Here is a 13,648-nt window from a genome sequence, read left to right as displayed (position 1 = left end):
ATTTTAAATAAATTTAAAAACTCTGTCTGGAAAATAAAAGAAACCGCCTATTCTTTTGATGATCACGATGATATATCTAAGAATAAAGAAATTTCTACATTCGCAAAAATAATCTCTCCACTTCCATACTTCCATTAAAAGATCCAACGATAATCTGTGTGATTCTGTGATACCGCTTATTAGAGTTACTTTAACATTGGCGAAAGAAAGTTTGCATCAATTTATCAACGCGCCCCATCGATTAATACCGATCTGAATTTTCCGCGAAACGGGTCTAAATAATTGAGATGGATATTTTATCGTCTTGTCAGGTTTCCGTGAACACGAAACACCATGGTGGGTCGTATACGGGAGGCGAGGGGAAAGGTACGTGAATTCGGTGAAATTTGAAATCGGGTAAAATTGCCCGAAGGCAATGGCGAAACAAATTTCACCCATTAGCGACCGACGGAGGATACATGTCATGCCGCGGTTGTCATCAATACAAATATCTGCGCGAGATACCTGTCCATATTTCCGTCCTCGAGCCACGGAATCACGTGTGTGGTCCCATACACGGGAAAACCTCTCGAATTTATTCGATAAATTCATACACTACTGGCTGTGCTCTTGCCATGAATTTCTTGAATCTGATCGTGTAAATCGTACGGTTTATTATCCTCATTTTTTTGAAATATTCACTTTAGATTAATATTTTATCATTTCTTTGTTATACCATTAAAGATAAAAATATTGGTAATTTTACATCGCGCGTTCTATTTTATTTTCAAACGTTAAATTATCAGGTAAATTTAAAATATTAACAACAACTTGGTTTCAACAATTATTGGGAGCATAGTCACCTGCAATAACCTAAAGTACGATAATTTCGCTATTTTACGAGTTTTCGTAGCATCAAGACGAATAAGGGAAGTTTTAACGAGGTCAGAAGATACGAGACAAGTAGCTCGTTAGAGGTATTACCTCTTAAAAAAAAAATGTAATTTTTTTCAATGATAAATTTCCTGAGAGAAACCGAGTGAAGGGAAAATTCAATTCTTTTTTTCATATGACCCCCGAATGCGACAAAAAACACATTACACGGGTGATCTATTTTAGATCTCGTGTCTGCGTCAGACAGAGCGGAGAATACAGCGCGAGAGTGCTTCTGGATTTAAATACAATAACCCGGGGCTATTGTAAAAAATATACACGGCCACGTTCGCGCGATTGCACACAAATGGTCAAGCCTTATGCATACAACACGATCGCATGGTATTTTTATTCGCCAAATTAATATGAAGAATTCAATCACGAGTACATATTGCTAATCTCTAATTTTTTTCTCAATGATCCATTTTTAAGATAATGGTTCGTAACATTTATGTTTATATATTTTTTCCAAGCAATTATATTAATATTAAAGATTTAATAAATAAGTTCTAAAAATTTATGATATCGTATGATCTTTTTTTATCTTCGAGAATGAGATATGATAAATTTTCATTCATATTTTTACCCATTAAAGTTTGAAATGCTCTGTAAATTAAATAGTAAAAAAATTGTTTAATTTTAAAGCATTTTAATTTTTTATCAGAATAAATAATTAATATTATGTGGAATCAAGGGACGATTGGTGAAGGAAAGGGGTTATGTGTATATACATATCTCTATGCGAATGCAAACGTGGCTGCGCATGTAATATGCGGTGTAATCGCATTCCTATGCATGTTACAAGCCCTGTAGATACAGTGGATTGTCTAATGGACGACACATGTTAAATATTCTGCCGGTATCGATATTATGGAGAGATTATTCTGATTCACGTGCTCGTGCTATTATCATTTGCCCATATCCTTCTCGATTTTTCATAATTTAATGGGGCATTATTGAATGGATCGAAAAATATTGGAGAGTCACTTTGTAGATTAAGTTATCCATCATGCAACCTCCTACCGTTCTTTTATATATTACTTTGTTCCCTTTGTTTTGTTTAGTTGTTACTTAATATGTGCGCGATAAAATTTAATTTCTTTCATTTTCTGTAATGGAAATTTTACCAATCTTCTAACAACGACGTTCCATTGTAAAATTTCAATCAATATTAAATTATGCATTGAATTATTAACATCGATGATAATTTTTTCAACGTGCATAAAGAGAAAATATTACGTATAGAAAATATAATTAAGTTCGAAAATATCGTATATAGGTTTCAAATGTTGTTCATTTGAATACGAAACAGTATGTTATCTAACTTGGGAAAGAGAAAAAGATTTTTTTTGTTCTATATATATATATCTTTACGCAATCTATCTTTGCATACGTTTGAATGCTTTCACATTAGATGCATTTGAACGTAGTTACATATGTAATAAAAATTCTTTTGTCGAGTCCAGTTTGCAATTGTTCATTGTCTACCAAACGAGATTCCGAAAATATTTCGATAAAAAATAAGAAATAATAACGAAAAATATCAAGATTACATAAAATATTTATTTTACAAGTAAATGCCATTTAATTATATAAAATATTTTGTCAATTAATTTATCGCTATTAACGTTTTTTCTTTGCTTTCATCTGTATCCTACGACTTTTTCCTAATCTCTGCTTTGATTTTCCTTTTTTTTTCTTCAAATCTTTTCCTGGTAGTGAAGGTCTTTTATATTCTGACACATCTGCGGAACTTGCCCTTGTGTTTTTTTTGCTACCTCTTTTTTTACCACCAAAACCAAATTTAGCATCCCTCATTTTACGTTTTGCTGCTGCTTTTTGATCCACTGCTTTGCCTTGAGGTTTCTGTTTATCTTCTAAGAAATCAAGATCTTTTCTTACACCCTTACGATACTTTTTGACTTCTTCTAATAATTTTCTCTTTTCTGCATGTTTTTTCAAAGTTGCTTCTATCTGCATTTGTTTTCCTATTTTCCTCTGTTGTCTCAATTGCCTAACCTTTTCTGATCTTTGCGCTATTGTCTGTTGTTTCATTAGATTTTCTCTGACCTTATGCATATGAGCATCTGATTTTGCCATTTCAGCAAAATAATCATCTGGTCTAATTGTTGGAATACCAAGTTTTTTTAATCGGGCAATACCCTCCATAACAGCAGCTTGTGCCTGTCTGTGAAACATTGTTTCTCTACGAAAATCATTTAGAACAGGATCATCTGCTGGATCATATTGAGGTAATTTTTTATTCCCTTTCAATTGCTTCGCACGTCTGTCTTCCTGTTCTTGCATTTGCAATGCCAATTCTGGCGCTAAAGGTGCTGGTGCATTGATCAAATCTAATCTTTCAATCCATGGTAAATTCAATTTAATTTCTTCTAGCTTCTTTTTCATAAGAGACTAAAAATGATCCCAATTATGATCCTCTCATTATTTTTTTGTATTCATACATTTAATTATATTATACTTACAACGCAATTTTTTGGTGCTTTTTTATTTTTTTCAACTACATTTAAACCAGGTTTTAATAAACCTTCTGCATAAGCTTGTCTCAACTATACACGTGAAAAAATATAGGTTAGAAAAGAATTATATTAAATATTTTGAAATATAAATAGTATTTACTTCTTCGTCTGATGAATTACATTCCGAATCGGATTCGGAAGACGATGACGCTTTTACAGCTCTTTTCACTTTCATTTTTTAAGTAAAATTTGTAGAATATATAAATTTAAAACTCTTATTGTAAACAGTATATTCTATGTATCAGTGTATTCTATGTATGTCTTTAGCGCTATCTATTGGGAATATAGGAATATATTTGAAACAATGTTTAAATGATAAGCTTTTTTATTGTTTTTAAATATTATTAAAATAAAATATTAAACATTCTTTTTGCTTTTGTAAACAATTTATTATATATTACAAAAATTGTATGTAATAATTTTTCTTTTATATTATAAAAATTATCACGATGTTATTATCAGATTTATTATAAATGTCAGTTTAATTTTTAAAAATTTGCATATTTAAGATTTCATTTAAAAAAAAAAGTATACAATATTTAATAAAAACAAAGCTGCGTATTATTTTCTATAAATGAAGACAATTATAAATTATTAATATTATCAATGATTATTTTCCATTACAATAAAAAAAGAAATCTGTGTTGTATGACATAAGAAATAAATTTAGTTATCTTATCTCTAAATCTATGAAAAAATGAAAAGTACACAAAACAAGATACGAACCAATCATATATAATGATTTCAGTCCAAATTCCATTTCTTAGGTGGAGAAATTCTAAAGTGAAGTTCCTGTCTGAAATAATATATTCTATGCCAGAATTTTTTGTCACAGTTGGTTAACGACAGCGAAATATCATGACGGATAGTGATAAGAAACCTATGTCACGTTTATTGAAACTTGCTAACAAATTTAATTGCTTCTACCTGTCAGGTAAGTCGTATTATTAATATTTAAACATGTCTGGTCTTTTTTTTTATATCAATGAATTAATTTTCTAATGATTACGACAGAAACGTATGGCTTTCCGTCCTGTCTACTAAGATATTGATTTCGAGTTTGTTGTGTATTCTTTCTCATATTTTCAGTGGATTAACAAAAACTCTGTCTATATTTTTTGGAAATATAAATAATATTCGCAAAATTTATCGCATCTATTATTTTTTTATTATTTGTAAAATTCTTCCCATTTTTCTGATAATAAATATTTTGAATAAATTCTTGTTACATATACATATATACGTATATTTATCAACGGATAAGAATTCGTATTATCTATATCCGATAATCTAGAAATATAATAATGTTTTGTTATATAAGTTTAAATATAAATATAAATATAAACCAAATCTATTTAATAATAAAAATTTTTAGTATTTTTTTTTTTTTTAGATTTAAAAACGTAATATGATTAATATTATACTATGTTATATTTTTATAATAATAAAAATATATAATTCTTATTAAATTTGTTTTATATTTTATTTTTCTTTTTATTATATTATTAGCATTTTATAGTATATATAAATAGATCTTATATATTTCTTATTTATTAAATTTTATGGTAATATATTAATGAATAATAATATTTCGATATTCTTAATGTTTCTTAGGTTTTCATGCAGGGGAATGCAGAGCATTTGTTGTTGATGGTCAACAAGTTGGCCTTGTACGTCCAGATGTAATGAAAGAATTATTAAATTATCCACAGGTATTCATATATTGAATTGTAGAATAATTTATAGAATTTTAATATTTATTTTAAATATTATCTTGAAGGTATTTCAAGTACATCCTGAATATGTACAACTAAATCCAGCATTCAGAGACTATGCAGAAAGAAGTGCTCGAGTTGAAGAAGTTTTAAAAGAATGGCGTGCAGGTGGAAAATTCATAACATTAAGAGGATGGAGAGAAGAATGTTATGAAGTACGGGCAGAATTCAATACTCCACCATTATTTAAAATGGATCGATCTGCTACATGTATGAATAATAATCATAATTTTCTTAATATTTTTACTTATTCCAAAAATATTATTATTTATTTATTATAGGCTTATTTGGGATTCGTAAATATGGAGTAGATATTAATGGATATGTTATGGATCCTGTAAAAGGTTTATCAATATGGTTACAAAAACGTAGCCCAAATAAGCAAACTTGGCCTGGATATTGGGATAATATGGTGAGCGGTGGATTGAGTGTGGGATTTGGTATTAATGAAACTGCTATAAAAGAAGCTGGAGAAGAAGCCAGTATTCCCAATAATCTTATTGCAAAATTAAAAAGTGTTGGTTGTGTATCTCTGTTTTTTGAAAGTGAAAGGGGTCTATTTCCCAATACAGAATTTGTATACGATCTTGAACTGCCACCAGATTTTGTACCAAGTAACAATGATGGAGAGGTTGAAAATTTTGAATTGCTTCCAGTTAATGAATGTATAGAGAGGATACTGTCTTCACATTTTAAAACAACATCAGTTCCAGTTGCTCTTGACTTTTTAATTAGACACGGATATATCACAGCAGAAAATGGTAAATATACGATATTATATAAATGATTATTAAATTGCAAATTATATATGCAAAATATATTATATTAAAATAGATTATATATAAAACATGATATATGATATATAATATATTATATATAATATGTAAAATACATATTTATTTGGAATAAGTTAGTAAAACGAGGTGCGAGTGAAAGATTCGAGTGAGCGACAAAGACAAAAATAATAAATGATTAAATATTTTTTTTTTTTATATGACGAAATTTGAAGTAGTATCGGGATAAATGAAAAATCGTTTTAAAGAGAAAGGTTTCGCGCTTCTAATGATTCCTCACTCTTCATCGGAATTCACTATTTTCGAAGTTATAGCAGTTCAAAGTTTTCCTAATGTTAATAAGCTTTAATCGAATTTTTAGTCTTAAGTTTTAAATTAAGTATTAAATATTCATCTCTGAAAGAATATTATGCCTACAATAATCTTATTAATAATATATTTGAGATAAATTAATTTCAAAAATTATTTATTTGATTTATTTCGACTGATTAAAATTTAATTATATTGATTATGAAAAAAATATATGAATATATAAAACATATAAAATATGAAAAAAATATATATTTATATATTGATTATAATATTAAATATTCTAAAATGTTCATTTCTTTGTTGCAGAGCCTAATTTTATTGAAATCGTGGAATTGCTTCATATACCTCTGCAGACCATTTACAATCATCCACAAAAAAAATGTAAATTAGCTGCAAATGGTGAGGCAATCGATTCTTTAAACAGAATTTAAGTTTAACTAGTCTTTAATTTAAATTGCGTTAAAAAATTAATTGAATGAAATGAAAAGTTAGCTTTCTTTTGTGATTTTCTTGTATTTGATCAATTCTTCGCAGATTTTATAGTAAGGAAAAAGAGAAAAAATGATGCAATTTTATATACATAAGGCTTGCAAAATATTTATAAATCACTAAATAATAGTTCAAATATTCCAAAAATCGATTTACAAGATTTTTATGACATTTAAATTAATTCTTATTTCCATGCATATTAGAAAAGAAAAAAGAAAAAAAAGAAAAAAATATGTAATTTCAATAGCTATATATACTGATTATAATATTTTTACTCATAGATATAATTCTTTTTGTTATGATTCTAGTAGTTTTTATATAATAATGATGAAAGTATTGGTAAATACGATTTTTTGATGATTCTTATAGGAAGAATATTTCGGAAAGTAAACATAGATATTATTAACTTAGCAAGAATTTAATAGGAAAGATATATTTTAATTTGTTGACTGCGAATTTATTGACGTTTAATAACTTTGTAAAATTGGCACAATATATAGATATAATTTAAGAACTAATTTTTAACATCGTTATATAAAAAAAAATCACGTTACATCTTCCTCTAATTTTTACCAATCATCGAACTGAATTTTTGCACAATAATGAAAAGAGAAGTTTTTGCCCATTGTATGATATCTAAACTTGTGACGATTTTTGATATACATCGATGTCAAATTAGAAGTATTATTCATACAGCATTCCAGAGCATAGATTAAGACTTCAGTTTCTAAGCGACATGGATAAAAAAACGAAAGAATAACAATAGTTTTTTCTAACGTTTGTAATCGAACTTTTGTACTGAACTTGTACACCTAACAACAACAACAAAAGTGCATATGAATGCCAATGCAGTAATATCGTAATATTCTGCGTAGAATTAAGACAGAATTCATTCACAGTATTATGGACGTGAATGCACAGTATACTGTTTGATATGTTTAAAGTAAGGAACAAATGAAAAAAAAAAAAAAAAAAACAAACAAATTTATAGATGAATTATGTCAACGTATGTGTTCTTATATTCCAACTATGCTACCAACGAAAAATGCTTTAGATCTAGCATTTTATCTTGAACGACTTTTTTGAGAAGGGGAACAAAAGTGTTCGTATATTGTTTATTGTATGTAATACGTAGGTAGATTTTTTAATTGAAAACGATTGGTACTAAGGTTCTGATCAAGTGATATCATTAGATTTTGAAAAATAGTAATTGTATAAATGGCAAACGCAAATCTAAAGCATCGCATTTTTTGTATCAATGTTATGGATTTAATATTTATTGCTCATTTTACTTATTTGAAGATTGTGGTTTAATTTATGTATTCATTGTTCTGTTCATCTAATGAGACAGAACTTAATTTTATTTTCTTTAAAAGTCAACTAACAATTAAATATTTTTGTAAGATATTTTATTTAAATGATGCTTCGTACTATTTGCATTGCGTATGCCCTTAAGTTAAGAAATTTTTTGATACTGAACTAGTTTCTATGAGATGAAAAGTCATTAGGTGTGTTGAATTCTAGATATAAATTGTTGTTAAGAATTCAACATTACAATCATTATAATTGTGTTTTTAAGAAACTTTTCTACTAAGACTAGAATATCTGTATCGTGACGTATTATGTTAATATATTTGCTTTCTTTCATTGCTTTTATTTTTCGTCTATTTTGCTAGATGAGACATAGTTGAAATATCCGTACAGCTTAATCTAACTTTATTTAATCTTCATTTGTACTAACCTCTGATATGTTTAATTAAGTAAATTTGCTATTTTTATAATTATATACTAGTCATTCTTATCATTGCTTTATAATTTCTTAATAATCTGGTCATAAAATTGTAGTATCTACGATTATGTTTGTTTTTAAGTGAAACTAACATTTTTGTGATAGAAATGAGTACGGCTGGCCATACTGTTTAATGCATGAATTAATATTTGTCAATGAATAAATTTAATTAAATTTAAAAATGTCATCGTTTCTATCAATGACACCTGAATGGCCATCGTTCTATTTTTCTTTTTCTTAATTTTTTTTTTTTTTTAACATAGAAACATATTATATGTTTTTCTTTTCTTTTGTTTCTTAATTAATCATTAACAGAATTAAAATGTAAAGCGAATCTTCTATAGCCATTTTTATTCGTTGCATAAATGTTGTACTTAATTTTCATAGTCTTTTATATATAATGAATTCTTTGTTATAAAATATAATAATGTAACAATCATTAAAACAAGAAAAAAGAGAAAAATCAGTTGCAATTATACATTAACTCAATAAATAAAGTTCAAATATTTTGTATTTTATCATTTTATCCTTTTCCACGTATTTAAAAGATTTTCCTATATTTTTAATAATATTTTATTAAATAAATAATAATAAATTTATTATTAAATCGAATTAAATACAATGCATAACAATTTCTGATAAAATTAAAAATCTATATTTTAAAAATCTAGATAATTTTCCAACGAGAAAGCAATAACAAACTAATGAAGATGTTCAGAAAAAAAAAATAAAAATATAGTAGAAGCTTGGTGGGGAGACTTGACTTTGTTGGAAGAAACAAAAATCGACCAAATCACTCCCTCTTTGAACATCATTGGGATAACAGTTTCGCGACTACTTCTTTAGCACTTGTACTTCCTGTTGAAGTTTATATTCAAATTTTTTATTTGTTTTCAATTAAAAGTTTTTAATTAGCTTTAATTTCAGTGAATAAATCAAACGAAACAAGTGTTGTGTAAAGTTTTATCTTGTTTATCAGGTATAGTGAAGAAATACTTTAATAATTATTTCTTTAAGAAACAATTACATTTATAAATATTAATTTTTTTTATTTATTATAATTTTATTAATTTTTTTGCAATGAAAACTATCGAGATTGCATCATATTGCGAAACAACGCATTTTCGTTTTTTTCTATTATTTCTCATAAAATCCATTATTAATTTGATTAAATTTTAATAATTTAGAAATTAGCTTAAGATGAAAATTAGCGAAAATTTTTACATGGCAAAAATTTAATTTTTCCCCTATTTTAATTATTTTTATACTAATAATTTTGTATATTTTTTTATAGTAGTATAAAATAATATGATATCGTTGAATAAAATTTTGTCAATTATTAAGTTAAAATTTATATTTAATATTAAGTTAAAATTTTCATATTTGTACTTTTTTTTAATTCATTTGCGTTCTTTTCTATTTGATAGTAGATTTTTGACTATGGATTCTACGACGTTTTCACTGAAACAGTCTACATGTCCTTTAACAGTCACGAAAATTTCATCAAGACTTGGATATTTCATACATTTGGCGATAGGTGAGTTATTTCATTGCTATATATTTTTTATTTTATACGAATGTAACGAAATCTCAAAACTATAATATACATAATCAAAATTTTGTATACTTCATATTATATATTAAAAATTAAATTACAAATTTTTTAAAAACATGTTACGAATAGAATACGAATGAATAAAAAATTGATATTTTAATAATTAAATGAATATTGATCGATAAAATCAATAAAAAAATCTGATGCATTTGCAAATGCATTTGAAAAATGTCGATACAATGAAAATGAAATTTTCTTTTACTGACCTTTTTAAATTTGATGTCTAAAAATAATTGAAAGCTTGATATAATGCAGCTTAAAATGATTATTTCATAATTCACATATAACATATTTGTATTGAACACTTTTTTCATGTTATTTTTTATTAAACACCATTTTACACAAATTATAAATTTATATTACGACGTCCCACAGTTAACTGCGCGTTAAAATTGTTTCGTTAAAGATTTAAAATATCGATATACGAAAATATTTTATTTCGATTTTAGGCTTATCGATATTAAAATTTTGAAATTCGATATTGAATTAGCATTGCGCATGCGCGTTCGCATTCGACAAATGGTTCCATAGTTTTGTGTGGGTGTTATTCTAAATAATAATTTTAGGTTGAAAAAAAATGTCGACATTAGTAAGCAGAAGAATTTTTGCGCATTTTTATAGTAATCATTTGAAAAAGTCGTTAATGCGTTCAAGAATTGTTAGTTTTAGTTCTATTGAAAATGAAAAGTCTTCCAACCTAGAAGAAAATGCAAAAAGTGGTATGCCGGCTTCAGAACCAGGCAAAATTTCTGCTGCAGTTTTGAAGAAATTCTCTGATCCGCTTATTTTAGAAAATATTGAATCTCCCAAAACATTAGAAGCAAATGAAGTAAGTTTAATGTATAAAGATTTACAATTTTAAATGACAAGTTTTAAAGTATTTTTGTTCTATTTTTAAATACTTTCAATTGTCTAATATCAATTTTTCTAATTAATTGAATTAATTATTTCATTCTGATATTTTGAACTAAACAATGTTTTTTATATATTTTATATCATATACAATGATATTGTTTATATAAATAATAAGGAGGACGTTAATATGGAAAACGATAAGAACAAAATACACAATAATTTTTTATATAGCTTAGAATTAGACAAAATGAATATGAAACTTTTAAGTGAAAATTTCATATTCATTTAATATCAATTTAATTTCATATCAATTTAATTAAAAATAAAAGAATTTAATAATTTTCTAAAAGTTAATTTTAATATACTTTTATTTAATAAGATTTAAATATTTTATATTTTTTTATGGTAAATTAGATTATTTATTATTAAATATTTATAGATTATTTATTAAATTAAATTAAATTTAAATTAAAATTTTTTCTAAGTAATTTTTTTTGTGATAATAAATTAGATTTTGGATAGACTTCTTATTAAAAAGTAAATGTATCTTTGCATTGGTAGGTCCTTATAAATGTTGATTATTGTGCTTTCAATGCATCAGATGCATTATTAGCAAAAAATTTACATACATTTAAACCAACTTTACCTATTGTGCTTGGTTATGAATTTGTTGGAAAATTGATTCAAGTTGGGGAAGAGGCAAAAAAAGAAGGATATAAAATTGGGGATAAAGTTATTGCCCTTAATAAGGAGCGTTATGGAGGTTTAGCTGAACAGTGTATAGCAGAAATTACTGTAAGCAGATTTCAATTAATCATTTGTATTTTATTCTATTATAAACACAAAATTTTAGGATATCTGGAAAATACCTTCTGGAATAAAATCTGTTGATGTAGTGGGTTTACTCGATGATTATATTACAGCTTTAATTGCATTAGAAAATAAAGTTAGCATTCTAGAAGAAGATATTATTTTTATTAATATTGGGATAAGTAGCACTGGTTTAGCTGCAGTTGATCTTGCTACAAATGTATTTAAAGCTAAGGTTAGAATTTAATTCCTGAGATTTATATGTATATACATCAAATAAAAAGTCTAATGTAATCACTTTTTGTTATAAGTTCGCGATGATTATTAATTCAGGTAATTAGTGTTTGTGCTACTGAAGATGGAGCAGCTCTTGCTAGAGAAAAAGGTGTGGTTGCTTCTTTTAAATATAAAGATCGTAAATTATTAAAACAAATTGAAGAGATAGCTGCAGAGAAAAATATTAAAAAAATTTTTGATGATGCAGATGGTGAATATTTAAAAAAAATATTAAGTTGGTAAGTTTAATGAGAATTGATTCTTATGTAAGATTTTAGTTAAATTTAATTAAAAACAATGATAATAATTATGTTATATTTTTAGTTTTACTAATATTTACAAAAGTGAAATAACAATACAAGATTTGTTACGTGATGATAATTTTGCTGTTGTATTACATCATTTTTCTCGCGAAGGTACAGAAATAATTTAAAAAAATAATTTAAAAAAAATTTTAAATTATTTTAAATTAAATTGGATGATTTATTCAATGTTTTTGTTATAAAGGGAGGATAGTGATTGCTGGTACAACAGCAACTATAAAAAATGATTCTGATGCATCAAAAAATGGTTTTACTATTAGTGGAATCAATTTAAGAGAATATAGGAAGGAGAAGCCTGAGATATATCGGTATAATAATTTTTACTAAATTAAAATGTTTCATAAATTTTATCTCTTAATAAATTATTAAGAAATAATAATAATTGTTAAATCACAATTAAAAGAAATTAAATTTAGATTTAAATTACATGATATTCTTTAATTTTATATATTTTATAATTTTGTTCAACTAGACAAGCTGGAGACGATGTTTTACAATTTATTGAGGAAGGTTTGATTAATCCAACATCTGTATTGACTGTTGGATTGCCAAAAGTAAATGATGCATTGGAATTTATTCTTAATAATAAATCTCCAGGAAAAGTGAGTGTGAGAAATAAAATTTATTAATCATAATTATTATTCTATCTATCTTATGTTTTAAATTATTTATAATTATTTAAAAATTAAAAATTAAAATCATTCATTTCACAGGTAATTGTTGATATAAAAAATAGCTAGACTTTTAGAAATTTAAAGCGAAAAAATTTAAAAAATGATATTTTATAAATAAACAAATTTTTTTATTAAAAAAATACTTGAAAGTTTTATCATAAGTTTTATCGTAAATAATATCGCAATTAATAAAAAATATTGAATATATTTAAGATATATTTAGTTAAGTTTTTTATTAAATATATAAAAATTATATTAGAAATAAATCAATTTTATATTTATATTTTCTGTACTTTATTTCTTAATAAATATTTTGCATTTTCTTATGAGATAGAAAATTAAGTACACAGTAAGTATCTTTTTTTCTCTATTTATCTTAAAATTTGCAATCGTCTAAAATTAATTATAATCAATTTTTATTTTCATAATTTTTTCTTATATTTTAACATTATTTTGGTTTACTCGAAACAATGGAAAATTACGA

General features: G+C 25.5%; 5 protein-coding genes across 9 annotated transcripts in view; 3 read left to right on the top strand and 2 right to left on the bottom strand.

Annotated features, from left to right (window-relative positions):
• The window catches only part of LOC108002596 (uncharacterized), a 352,190-nt gene extending 341,616 nt beyond the window's left edge, over window positions 1–10,574 (bottom strand). For all 5 annotated transcript variants that reach the window (XM_062078870.1, XM_062078876.1, XM_062078872.1 and 2 more), the window contains exon 1: window positions 10,433–10,574. The gene's annotated coding sequence lies outside the window, so the exon portion shown is untranslated. The remainder of the gene's footprint in view (window positions 1–10,432) is intronic.
• Window positions 2,456–3,716, bottom strand: LOC108002595 (probable rRNA-processing protein EBP2 homolog). The gene is made up of 3 exons (XM_017064361.3): window positions 3,553–3,716; window positions 3,399–3,482; window positions 2,456–3,327 (listed from the first exon to the last, which is right to left on the bottom strand). The coding sequence occupies exons 1-3, from the start codon at window positions 3,625–3,627 to the stop codon at window positions 2,536–2,538; spliced, it is 951 nt and encodes a 316-aa protein (XP_016919850.2). The 5' UTR covers window positions 3,628–3,716; the 3' UTR covers window positions 2,456–2,535.
• Window positions 4,219–7,806, top strand: LOC108002594 (uncharacterized). The gene is made up of 5 exons (XM_017064360.3): window positions 4,219–4,386; window positions 5,067–5,164; window positions 5,233–5,437; window positions 5,509–5,988; window positions 6,640–7,806. The coding sequence occupies exons 1-5, from the start codon at window positions 4,311–4,313 to the stop codon at window positions 6,762–6,764; spliced, it is 984 nt and encodes a 327-aa protein (XP_016919849.1). The 5' UTR covers window positions 4,219–4,310; the 3' UTR covers window positions 6,765–7,806.
• Window positions 9,378–13,648, top strand: part of LOC108002592 (FK506-binding protein 5) — a 55,250-nt gene continuing 50,979 nt past the window's right edge. The window contains exons 1-2 of the mRNA XM_017064355.3: window positions 9,378–9,590; window positions 10,039–10,148. Coding sequence (XP_016919844.2) covers window positions 10,087–10,148 — 62 coding nt within the window. The 5' untranslated portion in view covers window positions 9,378–9,590; window positions 10,039–10,086. The remainder of the gene's footprint in view (window positions 9,591–10,038; window positions 10,149–13,648) is intronic.
• Window positions 10,573–13,445, top strand: LOC108002593 (quinone oxidoreductase-like protein 2). The gene is made up of 8 exons (XM_017064359.3): window positions 10,573–11,055; window positions 11,643–11,876; window positions 11,935–12,126; window positions 12,225–12,406; window positions 12,492–12,583; window positions 12,675–12,798; window positions 12,963–13,092; window positions 13,204–13,445. The coding sequence occupies exons 1-8, from the start codon at window positions 10,804–10,806 to the stop codon at window positions 13,228–13,230; spliced, it is 1,233 nt and encodes a 410-aa protein (XP_016919848.1). The 5' UTR covers window positions 10,573–10,803; the 3' UTR covers window positions 13,231–13,445.

This window comes from Apis cerana, linkage group LG8, assembly GCF_029169275.1.
Source record: "Apis cerana isolate GH-2021 linkage group LG8, AcerK_1.0, whole genome shotgun sequence".
NCBI classification, from domain to species: domain Eukaryota; kingdom Metazoa; phylum Arthropoda; class Insecta; order Hymenoptera; family Apidae; genus Apis; species Apis cerana.
This window is presented reverse-complemented; position numbering and strand designations above follow the sequence as displayed.